This window comes from Papilio machaon, chromosome 2 (genome assembly GCF_912999745.1).
Source record: "Papilio machaon chromosome 2, ilPapMach1.1, whole genome shotgun sequence".
NCBI lineage: Eukaryota > Metazoa > Arthropoda > Insecta > Lepidoptera > Papilionidae > Papilio > Papilio machaon.
Genome location: NC_059987.1, coordinates 5140123 through 5167897, shown reverse-complemented (window position 1 = coordinate 5167897; position 27775 = coordinate 5140123). Strand labels below are relative to the sequence as shown.

The following is a 27775-nucleotide window of genomic DNA, read 5'->3' as shown; positions in this document are numbered from 1 at the left end:
GGCGTCGGAGGTAATTAAAAGCTTATCGCTCGTCCCGCCAGCGCCAGCCCGCCACCGAGCGTCGCTGATTGCCGTGTAAAATGATTGACGCGCCGCTCAACGGCAAATCGATAATGAAAACGTTCCTTTGCAGTAAAATAAGTACTGCATTTATTGTTGACAATTACTATTTGCTCAAGATAATTGATCGGGTTCTCACAATTGTCAACTGTCCGACGAGTCGCACGCAATTTTTGTGCCATTAAAAGTTCGCGTAGCCGCGAGGCGCCGCCGCCCGCTGCCCGCTGCCCGCTGCATACTGCCCACTGAACACTGCCGTCTACTACTCGCTTGTTTTTAAATGAAATTACATACTTTCAATATTTGTTTTTCACAAAATGATACACGATGAACTTTCTTAATGTGACGAATACTGTTAAATCGATATACCTCATCTAAAATATCTAGTAAACATTATATAATATTTATTCAGGGGTTCCTGCATTTTATTTACTTAAGAGCACTCAATGTTTACTAAGTCAACGTACACGTTAAAACGAAATCTCAATAACGATCACAGCATTAAAGTGACTTGTTCATTGTTATTTCTGTGAGATAGGCATACTTTATAATTTAACTAAACAATGCAATATCACAGCTGAGTTCAGTAAATCATAGCGCAGCTATTTCCGTAGGCATTGTCGCAGATCTTTCGGGCATACTTAATAGCTCCGCGATTTAATTATAGTCGCGAGAGTAAAACATAATCGGTGATAAATCACATCGTATAGATACCTGCCAGCCGCAACCTGTTTCAATTCGCGCGGTGCGATGTCTGCCGTATTGTGCGGCCGACATGCCTCCTAATTTATATCTTCATGCTCATTTACTTGCTACCGCCAGAAACCACAAAATCTGTAACGTATCAATGTTTTTGCTCTTTCGATTCTAAAGAATACTAATTTTCACATTGCTTGAAAGAGATATAAATTTTTTAATAAAAATTTTTGTTATTTATCGGCCGCTTGGATGCATTGTTAGACTGCCATTTATAGTACATATATCACTTAGCACACAATTGAGAGCATTAACATTTTCATTGAACCGCCATCTTGCTGCAGGCTATAAAGGATTTTCTGACGGTTCAATGTTATGAAATACTTGGAGTCTTTTTAATCATTTGATTTATAGAACAGTTTCATATCGCCATCTTCACGCGAATACATTAGACGAATTTACTTGCGATTTGCACGCAAAAGTAAGAGTCTTTAAATGATTATGCTGGGGAGTAATTTAAAACTAGATTATGATATTTGTAAAAATCATACAAAGAGATATACAGTAATGTAAAATTCTAAAATAACAGTATTAAAGGACCACACACATATTCTCCAATTAGAAAAGAGAGACTAACGGAAATTATGCATTTATTATAGTTTTAGTGAAGAACTTGCGCCGCGGGCGTTCTTTCCAAAACTCATAATTCTTAATAAGACAGTTTACGCTAGCCCAAGCTCAACGTTCAAGTAATATATCAAGTTGTTTTTGTGAAAACGAAGTAGCCGTTATTTTTCATCGTGTTATAAAATATTCGGATTTATATTTTTAAATTAATACAGAACGAAACGGTATTTCAAAAGTGGACGACTTCTTATATGAATCAGTTCATGCTTATGGAATACAAATTAACTTTTTTAAACATTCGGCGAAAAAATATCACCAAACTTCTAATGTGGTTCAATGACCTCGCATTCTTTTCTATTCTATGATAGGTAATGTAATATTGTAGACAGAAAAAATAACCTGAGTTAAAAAAAACCATACCCAATATTTTTAAGATATAGAGGAGTTATTCAAGTTGTTTTCTATGATGCTATTTGAGGTAAACTCATTGGTTAAACTAAACTAAGTAATGAAGTTTGTAGGAAGGTCGATATCGGTAATGATAATTTCTGCAGCGAGTAACCTCTTTTGCCAAAGGCAGAAGTGATTACACGAGAGTTGAATTTGATTGATGAGTACCTATAAACATTTTTCTTCTCTTGCATGAAAATGCTTTAAAAAATTTAATGTGCATTGGTAATACGAGTTTGCAAACGCACTGTCTTTTTTATATCTTTTATTAGTATATAGTAATGATGTGTTTGCAAAAAATTTTGCTAGTCTTATTAAAATGCTGTATTCTATTTAATACCAATACAAATTTTACTTATAGATAACTACGTAGTACGGAATTATTAAAAGAAATAACGTGCTTTAATTTTATTTGGAGGTGACACAAATAATTCGGTTTTACAATTTTTCAGTCTTAAGTTGCTATAGGCAAAGAATGTCAGCAGTTAATAATCTCAATTATCAGCATACTGCGCGTATAAATTAATAAAAAATTAAAGCACTAAATATATTTCAAGGTACGTTATTTAAGAATTTACAAAACAGTAAAGTAACAATTGAACTTTTTCTCGTATGAGTCGGTAGCGGGAGATAATTCGTGGCGATGATTATTGATAAACGGCCCCTAGTTTTTGCCGCGTCTCGCTCGATACGACTTGAGTCAATGAGCGCACTATTGTGCTATTCTATTCAGTTTATCTTTGTACCCTATCAAAGTTATCGTGTATACACGCATTGCATGATCCGAGTCTATCTTGTTAAAAATTAATGCCACATTCCGCAACTGATATGACTAATTTATACGTAGTAGTATAATATACACTGTATGTGATCAATTTTTATTCATTGAAAACTGAACATATTTATAATTAAATTTTCCTTGAAGCATGCCTAAGTAAGCCTGAAGTTATACCATGGACTAAGTGATAAATTCAGATATAGACTTAATTTTTACAGAGGTTCTCGTATTTTTTCTAAGAAAGCAGCAATTAAATCTAGAATACGACTTGTGCTCCTTTGAGTTTCCAAGTTCTTCCTATAAGAAAGTTCAGGGAAGAAAGAAAGAAGCTGTAGAAAAATAAATTGAACTTACAGATGGCAGAACAGCGAGAGGAGTAAAAGGAGTAGGGACTTTCTTATAAAAGTAAAATAAAATACCTTAAATTAAAAAAAAAATAAAAGTGGAGTGAATAAACAAGAAACATACAAGTTCATGATGTTTTTCCTCTAACAACTATAACTGTGGTTTAAAAATGAAAATGTAAATAAAACCGGAGCGTTGCGCGGTTATAGGGCAATAAAAAATGCAATAATCATAATTCTATAGAGAATACGTGTATGGCCACTTGCTATTCACTTTCACGACCGTGGGCCGCGACGGCTGCGACTGTCCTTACGCGGTGCAGGCGCAGACTCCGCCGCACAATTCAACCAATACAATACAATGAATACTTCATATAAACTCCAGTGAACGCATTAAACTCCATTCATTCAGTTCGTGTCACACTACAGAGCTGTCACTCAACGGTCAAGAAACGATTTCATCAAAAAAAGTTGCAGAATATTGTGCTTCGTTTTAAAATGTTATATCCGTGTCAAATGTCAACTTTTAATAAACTTCATCTAGAGATCATAATTTTGACAAGGATCCATGTCACATAAAACGGATACTTATACGGCATACAGTGTAGATTTGAATTAGATTTTTTTGTATTCCGTAGTTCTTTCCCATCAAATTATTATTGATACCCTATAATGTGATAAAAAATAAAAATAAAAAAACTAACCAAGATAATTTTGATACTTGGATGGTGCTAGTTCTTTATAGTGCATAACATATTTAGTGGTCATGTTGCGTTTCCATCTTTAATCTGCGTGGGCGCATATTTCTGAGAAGACATTTCTTGTTGACCGTACATAATGCTGCCGAGAACAGTTGTAATAATGTTAGCCATACTCGTACAGCGAAGAACTCCGTAAATGAATCATCGCATATGCGGACCTCGTCTGCGCGCAAAAAGAGGTTTGTCGAAAATGCACCTCGTTTAGTTTGCTCTGTGCTGGCTGGCCGTAGCTCGCAGCAGTACTCATCCCTTATTTATTTATACTGGTATGAAGAATGTACTGTTTTTGTGGCCCCATAACAGCATGCGGCCAGCGGCCACAATCCGAGACTGCGAATTCTTTAATTGACGAAATGCAGCATAGCTGCATTCCCGCTCCAATCGTTAGCTTTAATGTGGGAATATAAAATAGATTCATAGGTAATTTCTTATTTTCTCCGATTCGTTCAAATAATTGTTTACTAAAGTGCTTAGACGTTTATTCATATGGTAATTTTTATTGACAACTGTTAATCGATCGTGAACGTATGTTAGACTGATATGATATGATGTAATGAGATATGTGTTATTCTGAATGAAGTTTAAAATGATTTATTTTATTTGTTAGAAGTGCTATATTTTCAGTGGACAGTGTGCGAGAAATTCAGAAATTGTTTTTATTTAACAACAAATGTTAAAATCTAATAAGAGTTTTTGTAATTCGTAACTTTTATGCACTGTACCAATATTTAAATATAAAATTGTAACTGTTAACCAGTATGAAAGTGCGGGTTCACTGAGAGCTTACATTATTTATCACAGACATAATGCTCGAAGAGCCTGAGTCAAATGCTCTTAATGAGTCATTAGCGAGCTTCGGTACTGATTTCTCTTATCAGTGATGATAAAACATGCGTTGATTTGAGCCGCGCCCTGAACTTTCCCCTGACTGCCTACACAGCGGCCACACCTGCCGTCGAGAGGCTGCGTAGCGACTCGCTCGTTGTCGTCAGTTACAACTACGTACGTATCGCATTTCGCTCTATACATATTGATGGGCCTCATGCGTATTGTCGTAACTCGTTTTTTACCTTTTAGATGTCATACATTGAATACATATCCTGGTGCAAGTTCAATGTAGCAAGTTTATAGTGGTAAACTATAACCTTCATGGGGGCCTTACAAAAACCTTATTTATTGTTACTTCTGTAGAGTTTTATAAATTTGTACATACAATTAAAAATTCAATTGTAATGGCCTATGTTTGTATGTTTATATTCCTAAATAATATGAATTAATTTATTATTTTATAAATGAGAGCGTGCTAAATGTAAATCTATAATCTTGGTGCTGTAGGCGTTGAGCCAAGCGATATTTATGTATACGCCGCGTTGTTGTTAATTTAACTCATTTAATTCTATTAAAAAGTCTAATGTTAAAGTTTCTAGAATTTAAATGACTTTAAAATCGTCGTCGGTGTTATCTAAATGTGATGAATTGGAGACATTTCAATTCTAATGCACCAAGAGTGTGGGATTTTTATTGTGTGAATAAGATGCCGAAATGTTTCTAAAACAACGGTATTACTTCTAATTCACTCAAAATAAATTACCGCGTTTAAGCTCCGCTGAGACCGTTTTGGATAAAGCTTAGTTTCGTCACGACACGTCCGTCGATACCGGAACGAATTTGTTTTATTTTTTATAAATATTACCATGACGTTTCGTATTATCGTCGCTGTGCCGTTATTTGTTTTGTAGTCTGTCATGGATTGTGTTTTAATTATCTACTTTGTTGTTTATGTTAATTTAAACTTCTCTTCCCTAAATCTAAACAAGCGGAAATTGGAGAAATGAATTCTGTCAGCGTTATGTATAACGTAATACATATATATTATATAAATATATAAATTTAGTGTTACTAAAATGTGTTTCTTTTGTGGCAACACATGTAAAATCATTTTAAACAAGTATTTCGATTACAAAAAATATTGACGTCAAGGTAATATAATTTTAAATATTAAAATAATAGTTTGAGATTATCTTCAACGTGGCACATGTTGTAAATTGAACCTTAACATGTAAGTCCCTTTCGTGATTTTAATTAAAAGATTAATAATGATGCAACGAAGGCGGGAGGCAACGACCGCGAGGATAGCGCGCCAGGCGGGCGCACGCAGCCTGCGCGACATGCGTGCCGCTCCGTTACGACACCTACACCAAATTTTTCCACATGCCCGAACAGCCGAGATAAGCGGCGAACGACGCCGACGTGTTATTTATTAACGAACCGAATGATCGATAGTTGGACGCGACACCGGACGCGGCCCCAGACTGCGCCGCCTTTCGAAACTCACCGCCGCTGCCCGCAGCGCCGCCATCCTCGCCGCCACCGCAACGCTGCTTCGCTAGCCGCGTCGGGGCCTCAGATGCATCTTCGTCTTACACTGTCACCGACACATCTGACATCAAATTGATCTTTTAGCTTTATTTTTATGTACATCGATCCAAAGACCGTCGTTCGTGAGATGAACCTCGATTATATTTTAAAAATAGTCGGAACTTCTCCAGCCACACAAATAGATTTACTCCTGATGCACACTGACATTGATAGATTTCTAGGAAATCTGAGTGACATGGACAGTACTTTGCATGTACACATTTGAAAATAAACCAAGGCACTCGATCCACATTCAACGGTGTAGATCGTGCTGCGTATCGAGGTACGCGATTTGTCTGAAAAACAGTCGGGTATGAATGGCCGTGTCGAATGTTTTGTTTGCCTAACATAGGCTCCTTCAACCCTTCGCTCGAAGCCATCCGTTCCACTCTAGCGTGCGTCACGTCTTCGTGACAGCTGCGTGCGATGCTTTCTAATCGGGCACCATTCAATAGACGACAAATAAAAAGATGAGACAACTTGCGAAACTTAAAACGATTGTTACAATCGAGGCGATAAAGCGAGTAGTGATTGATTAATTATGATTTATAAAGGCACGAGGTTACATCTCTTCAACTAGCGATTGCAAAAGTAATGTCGTACGAACTACGAGCGCGTGGCCAGTGGCGGACGGCGGCGACGAGCGCGGTGTAAACACGAGCGCGTGTTTACGTTTCGGTTCGAAGGCGACGTGATAGCAAACGGTCGCGGAAATTCGAGGTTCAGCCGCGCAGGGCAGGTTAGACCAGTCCCGGTGGCCTCTCAAGGACCCCAGCAAACCTGTTAGATTCGTTGCACGATTTTTACGTGCGCACCTACCGGAATCTCATTCACGTGCTGCACCCGCGCCTCCTACCCCACACCCCTCCGCTCCCACCGGCCTGCCAGTTAACTCGTCAAATGACTCACGCTTCGGCTGGTTAAATGCCAGAAGCTGGCTTTTCCAGTTTTCTGAACTGATTCGCATATTCTATTCTTGATAGACGCCAGTACAGCTTTCTTGAATAACCTATGATAATTGCTATATTAGTCACGTTTTGTTTTTAACTTCGGGTTTTACAGGTATTTTATGCGTAACTTTTACTCTTTACCGGAATATTTACATTCCAAAATGTTGTAACTCATCGTTATTACATTGTTTATTTAAACAACTTGTTGTGAATGTTTTTTGGTTTTGATTACTGACAACATTCTGTTATGAAGTGATGGTTTCAACTCATATTCATAGAACCGTAAGTTTTATAATAGAATATAGATTTTCTTGAGTTGTCGACATATTTCTGCACTTGCGACTACGTATACATTGAAAACATTACATTCGTATATGATAGAAAAGAAAGAAAAATAGTTACACGTTTTAATTATAACAAGTTTTCTGATGGTAATTAATTACATTCTAAATTCGACTATTGTTTGTATAGTGGTACATTTATGACAATGAACAGTGCTCAGGCGCAGTATGAACGAGGAACAGGAATCAGGTAGAACTACGATCCGGTCAAACTCGTCCGACGCGTGCTTCCAACATTTTTTATTTATTTGTCTGCACCGTCGGATACCGCTGGGTGTGACGTCAGACGACCTAAACTGGTTGGCGAGGGAGCAGGGATTTGCCTCGTATCCTTCCGGTTCTGCAAGTGGTTCGGACCTGTTCTACATTCAGGTTGCTCAGCGCCAGGCGGCCCGACCCGGCTCCGCGTGACGTATGCCCGCGGAGCACGAGCACATGCTCGCTCGCAACAGGCTTACGTCCAAATTAGAGTCATTACGTCGAGAGATGCAAATGATTTGATCGACCGATACCGTCCACTTGCATTCCTCTGATATCAAACGAAGCCAAAAAAATGAAGCGGCCACCGTATTCAGAGGTTATTCAGTTTTCTTTAACCGGACACTTGATGTGCTGACTCACGGTTAGTATACGCAACAATTAGCGTACGTATTATAGCGTCATACTCGATGCGGACGGCCGCCGATGTATACCATCAAAGGTCAGTATACGTACCAAAATGGTCACGCCTAATAACTGGTTGTATGTTGTAGTCGGTCCAGTTGTAAAACTACAAACTTCGGGTATTACATCGTGTTTACTTTGTTGATTCAATAGAATCAATGACAAACAACGATACGTATACGAACAATTTTTATCGAATATCATAACATATAAGAATGTGGCTATGTTTTGTTGCTGTCGAATATGCGGAAGTTATCTACCACACATTGATAGATAACGATTTGGTTTTAAGGATATTCATGAGAATAATAAATGTGTAATTGAATGTATGAGTTGTACAAGTTGTATATGAAATAAGTAAGTGTATTGTTTGTGGCGCAGGAGACGCAAGGAGATGATGGAGGTGAGCGGCGAGTCGTGGCGCACATACTACGCGGGCGGCGAGCCGGGGCTGGCCGCGGCGGCGCTGGGCGTCGCTGAGGACGCGCACGCGCACGGGCAGCCCCAGCCGCTCGTCGCAGAGTACTACAAGCTACCGCCGCTCGCGCAGGATGCACACCTTAATCTACACAAAGATGTTAAAATTGACGTCTGGCCGTAAGTTGCTCCCTTTACACAAGAAAAACATAGATAAGTATTGCATAAGGATAGGTAAACCCACCGGGGTATACAGAGATATTGCTCTAAGTATAGTTCTTAGCTTTTCACATAATTTAAATCTGAATTTTCTTAGCCGATTAAAAAATTGCACCTCGGAACAGTAATATTACTTCATCACGATTTTCTCATATCCCATAGTTCATAATATTTATTAAAATTACTAATTTACGAAATATAAATACAAAGATTAAACCAAATAAATCCACTTTTTGTAAATGAGTCAGGTGTAGGTAGTGAGATTGCGGAAAATCAATCTGCCGCTTCTCACGGCCGTACATCAAATCGAACGTTCGTGTATCGATGCAATTATCATTATAATCGACGAATATCGAGGTGCCGTGAATACGGAATGAATTTGCGTAAAATTTATATGTAAACTATGATAATATGTTATCTTTTGTGTCAGCTGAGTAGTTTTTGTATGCGTTGTGTTTGCAGCGCGGTGTGTGAGCGAGTCTCACGGCTGAGTACACTGAGACATAGGCCGCGTGTCTTCCGGCCCCAACGAAAGGTGTAAGAATAACAAATAATAAAAATGTTAATGTTCCACTCAATAAATCATAAGCACTCATTTGAATACGTATAGCGAGATTAAAGAAATAAGAGTTCGCGAACCTAAGAATGTTCCCCCCTGAGACTCGTTGCATATATCATTACAGATTACCATATTTTTTGCACTCGATTGAAGAAACAGTTTGTATCTTTTTGTAAATGTAACAGTTTTGTAAACTTTAATGTGCACTAAAATGAACTACATGTTGATTAAAATTGCTATGTGTTTGCAATAATTAAATCTATAAAATCTATTGAGACATAACTTCGTGAATGAATTTTTAAACATGAGAAATGTTATATTTCATTATGTTCTTACAAACATCTTACCATATTTAAAGTGTCAGGACACAACTTTATGGCTTTGCAACACAAACGAATCTAGATGCAAAAATATTAAAATATTTTATTTTTATAAACGCCATTCAAAATTTATAAAGGACATAAAACTATTCATAGGAGATAATGTTAGCGCATTCAACGGTATTCTCATAGAAACGCGACCCCGATCAAATTATGCCCGCTCTTTGAGAAACGTTGTTAACAGCATCCTTTGAATGGTGACACAGAAATGAGCAAACGTCGCGCCGACACATATTGTCATTATAAAAAGTGCATCATGTTGACTTGACCCCGCGGGCTAGTTTGCCCTTCTGTTTTCTTTGTAATGGATAAACGAATCATTATTATATGAAAATAAGTGGCGCAAGCAACTTACATATATGTATAAATTCAAAATTAGGAAACAGAAACTCTATCTATAGAAACCTCACTGTTTTAAGAAACTACAGGTGTTTTTACCCCTATGAAAACTTTCAATTTCTTTTCTTCTATAGCCACTCTGAGTAAATACGTCAACTACTTTTGCGAAAGTGACAAAAATGGCGTAGCAATGGATTATGTTACGTTCTGATGCCGATCCAAAGATAATGTAAGTCATTTAAAATGTTAAGTCAGGAGCCCACGTGCGCAGCAGGCGTTACAATAAATATATAAACTGTAGTATGAAGCAAATATTCGAGTGGGTAGCGGTCTCCGTTTTGCCCCTTTGTATGCAGCCGCACACGTCGATGGCCGTCAGCATTATTGCCTCCGACTGGAGTCGCGGCATTGTCTCCGGCGGCGGCTGCAATACGTTCGGCCCGTCATCTTCGTCACCGCGCACTCTCGACCACGAATACAAATGACGACAATAGACGGATGTAGATGGAAGTTGCTCTCATTGACAAGGCCGGCCGAGACTCGTCGCTCGTCGCGGCTTATTGTTGGCGCGCGGCCCACGCGGCGCGCGCCCTCTCGACGTGCGCTGCTATTTCTCATTCATACATTCAAAATTATAACGAATACTTCGGCTCGCCCGCACCCATTCGTACGTTGTCGCCGCATGCGTTTGTATGTAAATCCGTTATGTAGCTCAGTGCCAGAATATCGTCAGTTTCGGGTCCGTTTTCGTAGACTAAATCGCTCATATTATTTGAATTGAATGCTCGATAGATGTTGAAGCGAACTAGTTCGAATACATTATACGTTCCTTGGCAGTTCGACGTAGGCGTAATTTTCATAAACGTTGCAATGTGGATAGCGCTGCGCGTTGCAGCACGGAGGCTAAGTATACTTATTACTGGTAACTGGGTATTAAGTGAAAACGATGAGTATAATAATTAATAGCTGTCGGGGAGCCATGTATACGAGCGTAAAGATTAGCATAGAAACGCGCGGGATGGCACCGGCACGGCACCGGGGAGGGCCGCGCCCTCTTGACCCTGTCGCCGATCACACTCACAACTAACGGGAAATCGGTTTCTCTGTAAACACTTAGTATGCGACGCTTTAATTGGGTATATAAATTAAATGGATATTTAAAATATCACAGAACCCATTCGAGACGATAACGACGACTTAATGGTCGAGTAATAAATAAGTAGTCGTTAAACGAAACATAGTTCAATCGAACTTTTTATTAGCAAAATGAACGAGTAGTGGGGATCTATTTTAAGTTTCAATTATTTAATTTTCCCCTCGGGATATGATAGTCGCATGTAAATGGATAAATTATATTAGTCAATATACAATAACGGGGTAACGTTTAACTTATTTCTCGTAAAACTTTTTGCTGCGTATAATTTAAAAACAATATAAACGGTTTAGATTAAAGCAGAATTGGCAGCGGAGCAAAATGCAACTTCGCGGTTGCTTAACAAAAACTGAGGGAGCTGGAACCGTGTGACCCATTTAGGAACGAAACCGGTTTCCTCTTGAAGATACGTCTGCATTGTTATAGCTTAGTAGTTAATACCAAAAGATTCCCTTGGAAGCGGCCGACCCTCAGCCGATGATAATGTATAAAGAATACAGTAAGGTCGTTATGTCGTGGACAGCGTCGGACATCGCGTAGTGAAATATGAAATCGGGGCTTGACCATTTTTTTAACTGTGTATTTTCCATTCATTCGACCATCTAAAGAAATCCAATTATCGTAGTTACTGTGCGAATTGTAAGGAGCAGCTGTCGGTATTATTATTATCAGTTGCCATATCAGAAAACTGTTAATTAGCTGAGTCCTTCGAGGTGAAGGAGTCGGTTTGCTCACGTGCGTCATTTTTCATATTTTATTGACATTATCAAACGGCGAATTCATTTTCAATTAAATTTTTTCTTAGATATCAGTTCCGTGAGAAAAGTGGCAATAAACCTACATTTGGCCAAATGATATATTCAAATAGAATGGAATTACGTCGCTCACATCCGTTGGAAGCGCCTCCTTTATGTAGTTTTATCGCTCAGTAGATTTTAATCTATTCGTCAAACGATGTATAAACTGTCATCGCTTCTGATCGTAATCACGATAGTAATACTTTAATGTATGTTTATTTCTTAGATTCATTAGACACTTACTTGCTAAATAAATAAAATTTTATACGATTATTTATTAGACATACTTGCATATTTACTTAACTGATGTTGCTTGGTATACTTTGAACATTAACTGTGAAGTCAGAATACGAGTAGTCATGTCATGTTAGTAACGAATATATGTAACTAATCTATTGCTGCCACATTTGGATGGATGGATGGATGGACGGATGGATGGATGAATGTTTGTAAGAAGGTATCTCGTGAACGTCCGCATGGATTTCGATGAAATTCGACATAGAAGAACATGTATAGTCTGTAAGAATACATAGGCTACCATTTCAATTTTTTTTAATCCCGCGCGGACGGATTCGCGGGCGACAGCTAGTTAGGGGATATATGTAGATTTTGGACTATTGGGAAGAATAAGAGTAATTTTTATAGATTTCTTCCTTAAGAGAATGAGTGATAGTATAAAAATGGATGCAGAAAATGGTGGTGGAGATCTCAAATTAACAAATATTTTATTGCGAAAATTGTAATAAAGCATCTGTCTAATACAACCTTAACATATAATACCTATAGTTAAATACTATCATTAGTGAATTCAAAGATGGAATAGATTCAATTAGTTAGATACCTTAACTAGCCCTAGTTAACAAAGCTTCGCTGGCTTTCAAGGCCTACTTTGCGCAGTTCTTACGCAGCTGCGCTAAAACATATCCGTTCCAGTTTCAAGCAAGGCTCTATCACGTAAAAACAAATTTACTTATTAATGACAATATTCCTTCTTGTAAAGGCTATACAAATAATAAATTTGATTATCTAAAAATAGGGTTGCACAGGACCAATCATCGTGGCGATCTTTGGGGGAGACCTATGCCCAGCAGTGGGCGTTACGAAGCTGAATAGATAGATAGATAGATCTAAAAATAGTTACACGTAACAACAGATCATTTGTTAAAATTATATATTTTATGGTTTCCTTAATATTTTCCATTTAAATTTATTTAAAAAGAGTCCTCTGATCATCGTATGTTATTTGGAATTGTCCTAGGTGATTTTTTTGTTAACATTGAATGAAAATTATTCCGAGCGTTTCTGATTATTTAACACTGAACAAAGACCCGTGCTAATAAAAATATAAGCTGATATAAACAAAATTTAACTCTTACGTATAAATTAGAAGCTCATTTAAATATACACAGTAAAAATGTAACCTATGAATCCGAATTTAAATCAGATCGAAAATTAAATTAAAGAAAATTTTATTCAAGATTGATTCGGTAGCGATAAGCCATTTGACGTAGGTACCTGATATTTTTATCGAGGGTATGTTGTGCCCCTAGCGGCGTATTGTCGATGCCTCGTCATGTGTGAAAGGGTGTTAAGTAAACATTGCAAATAATTACGGACGCGATTGCATCTGAGTAGGCAACATTCAGATGCTTACGCGATGCACTTTTGCATTTGCATGCGAAATACAGTTACTGTTGGTAGAGAAGGTGTTCATAGAGACATGTTTTATGGTGCGCAATGTTATGTTAATCTTGTGCAACATGACACTGATATCAGATTTGGAGTTTGGGAATTTAACTGCTATTTCCGTTTGTAGGGCTGGCAACAACATAGTTGCACCCGGCATATTGAATCTAAACAATCTCAAACAATGTTATATAAATAAGTTTTGCAAGGTAAAATATTTCTTTAAAATATTTTTTTTAGATTTCATTCAGCAAACAAGATGTAAATGTCAAATATATTTGTAACATCACTATATTAATCTGGTGTATTTATTTGTATCATATTATGTTGTGTTTTTTAATCAAGATAAGGAAAATTAACAGGTTAGGTAGTTTTAATACTAACAAATTTATCCTCAATTTAGACAATTGTAGCAAACGTAGGTAAACTTCAGTAGAAAACATTTTATAAATTTATAGTAAGAATGTTTAAGATATGATTCTGATGTAAGTAGGAACTGATGATTGCGACAGCAAAAAAGTACACACCTCCAAGACTCTGAAAACTTAAATGAAAGATTTCTTTGTCTTAACAATTTAATTAAGAAATTATAAAGTGATTGTCCGTTAAATTGACATTTTAGTGCTACCAGAATCCACGAAATAAGCATTCTTTGGTTCAATTGTCGAGTCAGCTGTCAACGCGACGCCGAGAGCTTTGTGTCGTGTTCATTCCGCCACAGACAATAAACAAAATGTAAACAGCCGCGCCCTGAACACATGAATAACGATTCTTGCCTTACTTTGCCTCCGGCATATCATGCCAGGATTAACGCAAACTCAATTTGCATGCTTTAACAAAAAAATGGCAACGTAAACCCTTCATGATGTCACAACACAAACCCGATCGTTCGAATAAGGCAGGGGTGGCCAGCATGTCGATATTCAGATTAGAGATCGAAAGCATTGCCGTCCTCTAAGGAAGAAAGCTCTCTTTTCTTGACGGATTTGAACTCGGATCAATAAACGCATTTTTACCTCAAAGACTTTTTACCTTATTTACCTAAGAATTGATCATCGTAGAATAAACAAAATTGCCAAGCGTCCCGAAATGCTGGCAGTTGATGTTTAGCGAATAACTGTAGCGTTCAGAAAATAAATCAAACATTGTCTTAATATCGTGGCGATTTCACGCTCTTTGGGTTTGGTTTACAAATAACAAGCATAAATCGAGATGAATAAACGAAGCGAACACTGCAATCGGAGTTGCTGCTCGCGGGAGGTCGCGCGGCGCGGTCGAATCGGACGCATGAAATAGTGCCAACCGACTGTCTTATCTAAAATAAACATCTGAGCGCCAATGAAACATGTCTTCAATTATCATAAATCGACCCTCGCCGACACCGGCCGACGAAAACCGCGCCCCGCGACCCGCGCCGCACCCAAGTGCCCGCTCACTCATATGCAACGAGTCAAAGTTATTTAGCGTTACTGTCTAAGTGCCTCCTATAATTATTTAAAAAGCCTTTTTTGTTTCTTAGAGAACATTACAAGCGTTTCGTAGAAGATGTCAATAATGCTAATGTTATTGGAAACGCATATAGGTATTCTTGGCGTAGTGGTTTGCTTAATGATGGTAATACACGCGACGCAAACTGTAACTATTGAGAATTCCTAGTCCAAAGACAAAATTGTACGTATATGACTATTTTATGTTGATGATTATCATTTTAATGTCACACTCAAGTAACCAATTAAAACACATTTGCTTGTCAAAAACTTGAAAGCTGATAATTTTTTGCTACATTGCATGTGATGTTACATTTAAATGTTAAATTATTGAGTTTTTTTATATCAGAAAATTATGTTTAAAGAAATTGTATAATTATTTATAACTAGCTTTTACCCGCGACTCCGTCCGCGCGGAATAATAAATAGAAAACGGGGTAAAAATTATCCTATGTCCTTTTCCTGGTTCTAAGCTACCTGCCCACCAATTTTCAGTCAAATCGATTCAGCCGTTCTTGAGTTATAAATAGTGTAACTAACACGACTTTCTTTTATATATATAGATAGATATAAATGTTAATGTGTTTTATTGAAATTTCTTTCTTAACAGGTATTCCCAAAAAATATGAAGTCATTAATGAACAGCATTTTGCAAACATTCTGGGTTAGAGAGGACATTCTTCAAATCTTTAAAATACATAAACATTGGTTTAATTAATCAGTTTTTTAAACAAAGTATTCATAGATACTATGTATTAAAAAGTTTAAGCTGTGGACGTCACGCGTGTAATCACTGTAACATATTGGTCTCTTGAAAAAAAAAATCTTCTGACTGAAACTATGTAGCCGTATTTAATGGAGTAAGAACTTTTCACTGGCTGGCAATGTCATATATTGTCTATGGATTTATTTTGGAAAGTTTTAGCATTTAAATTAAAAAAAAAAACAGTCAGATAAAGGTTCAATTTTTTAGATAGGTTTGTTATCATTTCTCTTCATTGGATTTTCAAGCAGCTTATAGCTTTCGATCTGATGTAACGGTAGAGTTTTGAAAGCTTTTTCGAAATGAAGTTAAACTTAGATAGCATAGAAATCTCCAAATCGTCTATTGATTAGTTAACATATTTAATTTGTAATTTTTTTAATAATAACTTTGTTAATTGTTTGTTTGAAGATCAACTGTATTCTGTTTGTATTTAGATATTAATATTCTATTTTAGAGAAATCTATTCCATTATAGTTCTAAAAAATAATTTTTTATTAATATTTTAACACTGAGGTCCAAAATGTCCGTTTAAAACTCTGTTTTGTCAAAAATAATGACAGGGATGACGATATGATTTATACAGAGATTTTAGTTTCAGAAACGGTTATTTCTTTTCGTTTCATTGGAGCTCCTTAAGGTTGTTCCCCTTTTGATTGTGCTGGTAGATAGTTGCCTGTATATCTTACTTTATCATGGATGTAATAAATCCGTACGGATATGGTAAGAAACAGTTTCGTGCTGAATAAGGTAAGATGAATCAATGTGCCGAAACTTGCTATGACATCGTCACTGCATCTATTTTCTTTTATATTTTGACACGATATAATATAAGGTATAATTTTAAAGAAGATAATTGTTCGTAAGTTTCATGAACAAGGCATTATTCAAAAATATTTTTATAGATTGTGTGCTTTTATATTGGCTGCTAAGTGCTAAGTAAGTCTATGATGTGATGAGATGCAATTACTACTAACAGTCTCTGTCTACCTAGGTTGGGTTTACCTATATTTATTTATAGTAAGTAAATTTTTAGAATTCATTTTCTTCAATGTATTTTATCATTATAATTTTTGCGCTATCCCAAAGCGGATGTTTCCGTAATTTTTATATAGTAGCATTTACGTTTTAATTAATTAAAGGCTATTACTATCCGATTAAAAGTAAATGTTTTCCTACGATTACATATATCAACAAAAATGTAAGAAAAAGGTAAAATACAAATATTTTTTTAATAAGAATTATCACGTAGAAAAACATTTTATTCGGTGGTTTCTGAATATCCGATCGGACCAGTACATTATTAGAAAACATAACTAGAAGATATAATTGGTATATAGGTGTTGCAAAGTGCGAATATGACAGTGCGGATAAGCGAGCTCAGCGCTCGTCGCTCGTCACTCGACGAGGTCGGTCGTAGAAATAGCGGCGCGCACGCATCGCCGGGCGTCGCCAATCACGCTTGTCTCCCCTCCGCAGGGCCGGCGGCGCGCTGAAGGCGGCCAATGGCGCGCACGGGGCGGAGTTGGGCGAGCTGTCGGTGCTGCTGCACGCGGGGAGCGTGAAGCGCGAGCCCGAGGACCTCAGCCGCAAGGTGGTCGACGAGCCCGAGCCGCACGCGCTCAAGCCGCCGCGACACAAGGTGCGTCACACGTCCGTACGCCGCCGTCGCGCGCGCACGCACTTACACACCTCCCTACCGGTCACTCATGTGTTATCTATCGCGGCTAGCGTACGATGCGCCGAGCGCTCCGCTCGCGCCGCACTAGCCGCGCCCGCCCGCGCCCCTCGACCGGCGCACCGAGCACCGCTACCACAAGGACCTTTCTGTTACCCATAGGATTTTGTACATTCGCTCTGTGAACGTGTTGCGAACGATCGTAGTGTACGTGAAGCTGTGAACTGTGACTCGACGCGGCATGTATGCGTCGACGCTGCGGACCGGACAGTTGTCGTGGGAGAACGCGTGTAACCGGCGCGTGTGTCCGCAGGTGGCGGTCGGCGAGCCCGGGGAAGCGGGGTCGCCGTCGCCGGTGCCGTCGCGCGCCTCTTCGGCGGGCTCATTGCTGCCGGACGCGGCGATGTATGCGGCGCAGATGTTCGCGCCGCCCGGCACCCCCAGCCCTACTCCATACGGGGATCAGTATTCTCGTCAGCCGGCCACTTTTGCCGGAGAGCCTTACTACCGAGAGTACTTCGTGGGTGATGGCTACCAGCAACGAAGTGCGCCTCCTTACGCCGACGCGGAGCCGGCTCCGGCGTCGACGTTCGGCGAGCGGTACGCCGCGCCCCGATACCACAGCAAGAGCGTGATCGCAGCGGCCGGACTGACCGTGGACCTCCCGTCGCCGGACAGCGGCATCGGCGCGGACGCGGTGACGCCGCGCGATCACACCGCCGTGCAGCAGGTCGGTGCGGGCGGGGGAGCGGGCGGGCGGGCTTTACACATACACAACACACACATACACAACACTAAACATGCTTACTTGCTTATTTGCGGATATTTTATGTTATGATTTTTGTCAATTATAGATTTTTTTATAATTTCTCTTAAAATATTTAAAATAAGCTACGGATAGGTACAGAACCGAGTTTACGAGGAAAACTTGTTTATGCACCTCGAGAGTAGTATTCATGTTTGTAGAACTTTTGCATCAATCGTAACATTTCGCAAAAATCAAACAAGATTACGATTATCGACGATATTGACTATTCCAGAAGCCCACCCTCGCGCACCTTCGTGTATATTTTTGTATATTCACTGTGTTCACCTTTTTTAATTATGTTCGTCTGCCATGTTACGTTTTAAAATAATTATCAGAGTTTATTTTCAATAATGTAACAGATGGGATGTCAGTGGAAAAATTATGATTCTTGGTTTTAATGATTTTTAAAAGTCTTTAATACATGGGAATTAAGGTTTAAATGAAGTGTCTCCAGAATCGTAGGGAATCGAAATTATCCAATTGGGGACTAATTTATAAAAGTCTAATAAGACCATTGACGTCTATATCTCATCTACGAAGAACTTATTGGTAATGATAACATCATTTTCAACGTTTACTTTCCTAAAGGTAGGATAAACAATGTTAATGTAATTAAGTCAATTATCGTACTTTGAAACAGAAATTATCCGTATCCGAGATGCCCACTAATTACTAACTTGATTTGTTTATTCATCCGATACGAATGTATTGTATCCAATACAAGGAAGTCGAATACGATAATAGCACTAGGTTTTTGTTTATTTATACGTCAGATAAATTGTTTTTCAACAAAGATCCAATTTATTCCATCTCCATCGAATCATTTATAAAGTCACGACATTGCGACCTTCTGCGAGACATATTTAAAATCCCCTTCCATTTTACTATATATTTCTGAGGTATCATATTAAAATAACAAATTGGCATGACTATAAACGGGCCGGTAGCCGAGTTATATATAGGTAGTAGGATTTGCACCTCTAAGGCGCGGCTATCACGAGCCCAGCCTGCCTACAATACTATCTTGTTAAAACATTTATCTTTTGTTCTACTGCCGTAGAATCAATTCTAATGTTGACATTAACAGATTATGTGCATTATTTAAATTCAAATAATGTCATTTAATATTACATTTAAGATTCCGTTTTGTTTCACGTTTCAAATGAATATTCACTTATGATGAATTTCTTTATATGTTGTATGTACGGCTGTGGCGAAATATTCAACTTCTATGCCAATTAAACATAATTTAGCATATCATAAAATTAATGCTAAGCATTATTATGCTTAAAAGTCGTTAAGTTTATTGATATCATTGTGAGTCGGTTGTACTAGGAAATGATGACGTAATTATACTAATATTTTAATAATTGTAACCATTATCATAAATTATGTCGTAGTTAAATTTAATGTAAAAAATTCCACGACACCTCCGGTGTTTTGTTTTTTTTTAGAGTAATTTTATACTAATTTATCAAAACAACAAACAAACCTGTACCTAGGTACCTACCATTCCGTTAAGTTCATAAAAACAAGTATTTTATTCCTTCCTGTTTTTTAACAACCAATGTTATTTGAGTTAAACAAGAAATAGTTTGATATATACGCGTACGTAATTGTGATTAATGGGGATTTCTGACTCAATTTGTAACAAATAGAGATGATAATGTCATCTATAATGAAATGCTTAATTGATTTAAATTTTAAAAATTAAATATCATACCAAGACATTCCACATAACTTCAAGCAATAGCCCAGTAATTATTTTAATGTGTCTAACATTTTCATCACATAGTGGGATTCCCATTTGTAAAAAAAAAATATCTTTATCTTTCAACATACTAAGTGCGATGGTTAGTTTTCAGTTTTGTGTCAAGCAACTCACTGGCTTAAAATTATTTATCTATGTAAATATACTTTATTTTACGGAGTTTTCCTACCGACTATAACTTCGCGACGCCAACTACGAATATATTTATCTAATAATCCGCGGTTATATTATAAACGGTAAACACATATTCACATACATATTCTATCAGATAAGTGATAGACATTAACCTTTAGGGTTATCACAAACGCGATTGAGGGGACGAGAATGGAAACTACTGTGAATGATTGAAATTAATCATGCGAGGGAAAAAAAAGACTCGTGTGATACGGCCTCCAACCTGCCATACTGGTTGGTGTTCGGACTTGTGTCTCGTTCATACCTAAATAAAAAATCATTAATGAAAAATTTGTCACGATAGTGTTCGATTAAGTTTGAAGATGTCGTTATGGTAATATTGAAATTTATTACAATGTCGCCATATTAATAATTTTTTACGAAACATATCTGTTATTACTTATTTTTGCAATTTAGTTCCAAAATGGGTTTTACGATTTATGTTATTAATGTAACAACCTAATTAGAGTATTTTTATTTAAAACATAAGTGGAATATTTTGATGATATTTATGTACACATGAGTACCTACCTATTCCAGTAAGACATAAAATGTATTCTTGTTACCTTTACATTTTCAATAGACATATAGCTACAACAAAAAAAACTTAACAACATTTTTAATGTGTGTTATATTTAAAAACTTATTATTCATTTATTCATTTCACCATAAATTTCCCGATGTGATCTCTGATTTTAATGTTTTGTTATTGTAAATAGATGATGCTCTAAAAAAAATAAAATGTTTGAATAAGATATAGCGTGTATTTTGGAATAAAAAAATACAGGTAGGTACTACATAAAATGTTGGTTTATGTGGAAAGAAAAAAAACAAGCAATTATAAACTTTATTTTTAAATTTGAACTATCACAATTACCTAAATAAGAAATTTACCTTTTGACGTTCTTTTTTCAATCAAAATAATTAAAGTAAATAAAAACAAATTGAAACTTAAATTGACGTACGTAACTAATACGAGTAGCTAATACGTGCGCCACATCAACACGCGATTAAATTGCTCGTGAATTTTTCATAACATGAATTTAATTTAGTACTCTGCTAATTGAATGTTTTAACTCTAAAATGTCTATTTAAAAAGCTTAGTTTTACGTAGAACTTGTTAGTTACACACCTCCGCTCTGTTGAGCAAATAAACTTTTTTGGACACATTGAGTCACTAAACTATATATTCAATTAAAAATAATAAGTCGTTAAAGTTGATGAATATTTTTACTCCCAATACAAAAAACATAAGGTTTATTTATTTCGGCCTACGATCCTGGAACACACATCACTGTTACAGTTTTCAGAATTAAGACCTGATAAATAATATTAATCGTTAAGTTTTTAGTATATTCGTACATTTAATAGTTCAAATAAACTCTGGTGAGATATGGTTTTAAAGTTACACCAAATCCTTAATTTCTTTCACTGATTTTGATTTAATTATTACTTTATACTTGATTGTAACTACAATGTTATGTAAAAAAAATAATTAGATTAATGTTATCCCACACAGTCTTTCGAGTACACGGTGATCTGCCAGCAGCCGGGCGTGGGCGAGGACGGCCGCGGCACCCCCTCTGCGCACCATTCCCCTGCGCAGCCGCCCCGCACGCGCCCCTGGCACGACTTCGGCCGACAGAATGATGCAGACAAGATACAAATCGCCAAACTGTGAGTGCTATAAAACTAAACCTCTCTTTTGTATAAGTTATGTCAATAAAATTCTTTTTCTCATTCTTCCATAAATTATGAACCAATTCGAATTCTTCAAGTCCGTATTTACTCGTAGTGTCAACACGTAATCCGCTGTGGAATGTTTATGTATGTTTAAATAATGTTTTAAAATATTATAAAGTAGAAAGTGGTCTTAATAACTTTGTACATTTATGCGCTATCCTTGACATTTACCGCAGATTCATTAATTATATTAATATATAAAACCTTTAAAGTATTTGTGAACTTATAAGCTTGTTTCTTTTATGTTTGGTAACAAGTACCAAACCAAAAATAATAAAAATAAATAAGTAAGTAATGGAGAGTATGAGGATTTAAAGGAGTAAAGCACATTTATTATGACTTCCCGAGGCTGATATGTAGTGGCTATGCCTCTTCTTCTTAAACATTTCCAGGATTTCCAGTCTCTAAAATATCGATTATGTTTTTGTTCGCATTTTGTTTCGTATTCTCCTAGCCTTCTAATTACATAGAGGTTAAACATCTTTTCATTTACCAAACAACTAGATTGAAAAATAGAAATGTGATGACAGCAAAGCATACTATGATTTTCATATGCTAGAAATCAAACCTTATCGCTTAGTGTTAATAAAAAACTTCTTCCAACTTTCCGTTATTCGCTGATTACATTTAAATATCCACTAAGAAACTTCAACATTATCCATTCGAGTAAATGTGCTTACAGAATCTACCTGTTTTGCCATAAACATAGTGCGTTATTTCCACGCATATTAATGACGGGCGCTACAGTAGGTACACTTACACTCGCCACTAAGTAATGTGGGGACTAAGTTACTTGCGACGTTAAAAGAAATATTCTCTGGAGATAAGATCACGTAAAGACGTTTTAAATCAAAAAGGATTAATTATTTCAAACGAACAATTTGCAAAAAGATTTATTGAATCACTGATCTAAAAATATTTACTACGTAATAAGAAAAGTGCTTAGAACATAAGACTAAGTTTTAATCATTTATCTTTAACTCATTCGTATCTTTTCTTAAAAATGCTACTGTTACTGTATATAAAAAGTTTGTTTGATTTATTAACCAGTATGTTAATTAAACCCTCAAATGTATTTCCTATAAAAGGTGAAAATTAATAACAAGAATAACATCGTTATAAAAACATCGAATTAAAAATGAATTTTCCAATTGGTAAGTTGACGGCAAACCGTTAATAAAAATAATTCACGGTACGCCTGTAAATGGTTAGCGTAAACACCTAAAACAATTTGATTACCGTCGTTCGATACCCGCTGGCTGAGAATAGGAGGAAACTGCCAGCGACCAGAACAAACTTATTGACCGACCACTTCGCACCTCCAGACTATCTTCTACGAGTAGGGTAAAGGCGGGATAGATGCCCCACTTTTTGAAATATACGCCTAATTTAAAAAATATTAATTTTATATAAATAGTGTTTATTAATATAGCTAGTTTAATTCTTTATCTTTTACTATGATTTGTCTTTTTGGGCCTATAAATGACAGATTTTGCAGATTTTAGCTTTTTGTGGACCTCGATTTTTGAGGATAGATGCCTTCCCCTATGGATAGTTGCCCCACCATGAAAATACTAACAAGGATAGATGCCTGCGGCGCGGGATACATGCCCTTCATACTGTAAAATTATAATATTTTATTTTTGTCATTGTCTTGCTTTATTTATAATGAAAAGCATCTTGCAGTTTTTAAAATCTTTTAATTGTCATCTTTACAATTTAATTCTAATTATGAGATCAAATAAAATTATCATAATAAATTTCTAACATTATTTGTTCAACAAAAACAGAAAATCTAAATTCTTATTATAACTTATTAACTATTAAGTTTCAACACGCATATTCATAAAAGCCTTTACTTAAAAAAAATTAAATACACAAAAAGATCTTCATCTTGTAATTCTACTGAAATGATACTTAACCGGATAGAGCTTTTAGTTTTCCACATCTTGAGCAATAATTTCTGAAGAATCTACATGTTTCATGTAGCCAGTTTTGACACTCTACACATTGTTTCCAGTCAGATTGAGACTTCGTATGTTTATAATTTCAAAACATTCTGTGCAGTTATCTTTGTATCTTTAGGCTTATGCTTTTCATCTCTTTTAGTTCTCTTTACCGGCAAACCTTTAGTTTTCTTCCCCTTAATTTGTATTTTTGTCCAATTCCTCGAAAGCTGACTGTAATTGTTCTGTAGTCCAAGAGCATACTCGAGCTCGGACTCCTTCCTTTCTTTTGTATTTTCGTGGCATAGTTCTGCTACAATCAGTAAGAAGTCTAAATATAAATATACATAAACACATATAAAATATAATAGAACATAAAAATATGTTCAAAGCGCATTCAGTACAACGTGGTGAATGGAGGGATAGATGCCCCTAGGGGCACCTATACCCCGGAAAATCAGGGCAACTATCCTTTTTGATAGGGATAGATGCCCAAGTAGTTTTTAAATAAATAAAAAACAAAAGAGCTACTATTTCCATCTAGATGCATACTTGATGAATCAGTATATTGACGTAATAAAAAATATAACGGAATTAATAACTACTTATAAAGATATACAACAGCAAATACTTACTTTTAAAACTTTGACGTGTTTGTTAAGTTCGCCGCGGACATAAATCCAAAAATAAGCAAAATGCATCTTCACCGCACCACGGCCCATTGCTAACTTAGGTGCAGGGTACCTGCGTCTCTTAGTTATACTATTGATTTTTAGTCGCGAGTTTGGGAAGTTAGGTTTTATGAAAATGAGGCATCTATCCTACTGAGGCATCTATCTCGCCTTTACCCTATACGGCCCTTTCTAGGAAAAAAACATCGAACGACGAACACACGCAGTGTTACCCCGAATGAAATAACATTAGTATAATACAATATACAAGTAATTTATGTTAATAATTTGGATATAATAGTTATAGCTATCTTTTAAATCATGTTTATTAAAACATTATTATGCGTAGACTTGCGATCATTACCAATAAATAATGAAGTATTTATACCGAAAGCATTTTGGTTATACATATTTATGGTGAAACATACAACCTTGTTGACGTCTATAAAGTCAATCAGCGGCGTGATAGTGTTAGAACACTTGTTTATATACAGACAAAGTTCCATCCCTATGATAAACATCTAGCATTTGTTCCTCTATGCATTGCCTCCTCTGCATTTACTTGTGTCTTATTATTTTAAATGATTTCATCTTAAATCTGTTAATTAATATTTTGGAACTTTGTTATTTTAGTCCAAGCGTTCCTTTTTTAAAGAAAGTATTACCGTTAAGTATTATCTACTAAACCATCTAAAAGCATGAGCGTATTTAACTCCGAACAACTGAAACCTATAATTTTAACGTCAAAAGTAATTATAAAATATTAAGTTAAAGTTGTATAATATTTTCTACGTTAAAATTACGTCGGTACTATATATATTATGTGATAATGAAATACTATGTATGTGAGTGGCGCGTAACAAACGTTACAATTCAATGCATTCTGTGGCAATTATAGTCTGTTGCGTTTTAATTAAAACACTCACGTAAATGATTACACTGACGTGTTAATTAACGCTTATGTATAATGTATTTACTCAATTATTCTGAAAATTTTAATATGAAGAATTTGGCGTCATTTCTTTTTGATTAAATAATACCTTAATGTACAATAGTTGTTGTTACCTAGTTGTCTTGAGTGTTATTATTTAATTTTACTTCCATCTTGTGCTAAGTTCTATTTAATGTTAAATATAATTTGACAAATCTTACTTAATATGAATCATTCAAATTGTTAATATCTGTAAATGACCATAACATTTATCCATAGAATAAAAAAAATAATAATAATGAAAATCTCTACTTGAAATGCAAATTTTCAACTATGTAAAATTATATTAATGAAATGCCTATCGTATCAATATCCGGTGTTATTTTGTCAAGGATTCGAACTGTGGTCATTAACAAGCGAGTCGGCAGCTGGTCAAAGAGTGTCTGTTTACTGAGTAATCAAGTCCAGCATTTACAGCTACTTGATATTGTTATGTTGCTACAGCATCTAACGGTTCTGGGTGCTAATTTGTATGTCGTGATAATCAAATTCGACGCTTTACAAACATGTCCATATTAAACTGAATAAATAACATTTTTTTTCATATTACTTATTATGTTATGAAAACAAACAATTATTTTATAAAGTTTCACGTAGTTTCATTAGAAATGTTCAAAAGGGGTTATCTAATTAAGTAATTTCCAATTTTTTAAAGTATGAATATATAAGATTCTTATATTTAGTTTGCGATGTTATTAAAATATTTCTTTATTTATTTATTTTCATAAGGATACTTCAATTTAGACTTTTTATCACATTTAAACAAATTTGTTCAGAAAAAATAATTTCCTATTTTTGTAAGCGATGCCGCGGTCAAGCTGCTAGTTTAGTTTATATGAAAATTATACACGTTTACTCAGTAGCTTAAGATTATGGGTATATTATACTGCCTAATGGCGTTAGACATAAATAAATTACATTGCTTAACAATATGTAAATGTCCGTAGTTAACAATTAAGTATCTTAAAGTAACGATACTTAATATAATGTGGTGACTAATCGCCAAGTCACATAATGTCATGGCCTATAATACTTAACCAAATGAAACATGAACATTTATTTAAAAAAAGAACTTTCTGTTAAAAAATAATTTAAGTTAGGTTACTATTTTATCATAATTTCACTTTATCTTAGCTGGTTAAACTCAAGGTAATGGAGGCTTGTATACATAGCTGTGGATAGACATAGATACATTAGTGTATATCTCTCCCATTAATACTCTAACTGATATATTTACGATTTAGTATTATTTGGTACTCTTATATATAAGATTATTGCTTGCAAAGAGTAGACTACAAAATATAGACAATTAATTTCACATAATAAATAGGCAATTGTTTACAAATAACTATGTTTATATTCCACAGACATACGAACTAAACATTAATTGTGTTACAATTAATTAATCTTGTTTTCTACATTACAATGAAAATTATTTTTTCACGCTGCTAGTAATTAAGAGAGGACCTTAAGGTAAGGTTACATTGTAATTAAGATTGGACATAAAGGTAAGGTTACATTATTGTAGTTGCGCAAATATTTTTTTTTTGTCTAGAATTAGACCTAAAATGTAGTTAACTTCTTCATAATTAATTAGACTGTCTTTTATTTTTAAAACTTAATAGCCACAATTGTCAATACTAAAAAGGAGACCACAGAACCTTCCACAGTTAAAATACTAAATTGAAATATCGCAATAAGTTTTTCTATAGAACTAATAAATAATTAAAATTTATAGAAAAACTTGCCCTTGTAAGATACCAATAGAAAGTAAATGTACGAGCAATTTGACTTCGATTCGTGTATCCGGATTACACAGTAAAGCAAAACATTGTGCGCTGACTAAGGTTTGAATATTTGAAGTCTATCTTGTAACTTACGTCTCTTTTTTCCGAAAACAAAAAAAGTAACTTGATAAAGAACATGCGTCTACCGGCTAATAGAAAGCATGCAGTAATCATTATTATTTGAACTCATTTATTTTAATTTGAACCATTAAATTCTTGAAGACTAAATCTTCGTCTTAATTGAATACCGGGATCGTTGGAACAAATCGTTACACGAGCGGCTCCGAGCGAGTCAACGTAGCGACGGAAGCAGTCGTC

General features: G+C 35.9%; 1 protein-coding gene across 4 annotated transcripts in view; it reads left to right on the top strand.

The window, feature by feature from the left end:
* Positions 1-27775, top strand: part of LOC106709051 (protein grainyhead) — a 95263-nt gene that overhangs the window by 42276 nt on the left and 25212 nt on the right. For 3 of the 4 annotated variants that reach the window (XM_014500708.2, XM_014500709.2, XM_014500710.2), the window contains exons 3-6: positions 8470-8685; positions 17368-17530; positions 17880-18296; positions 21839-21996. In XM_014500708.2, coding sequence (XP_014356194.2) covers positions 8470-8685; positions 17368-17530; positions 17880-18296; positions 21839-21996 — 954 coding nt within the window. The remainder of the gene's footprint in view (positions 1-8469; positions 8686-17367; positions 17531-17879; positions 18297-21838; positions 21997-27775) is intronic. The other variant, XM_014500711.2, reaches the window with a different exon arrangement.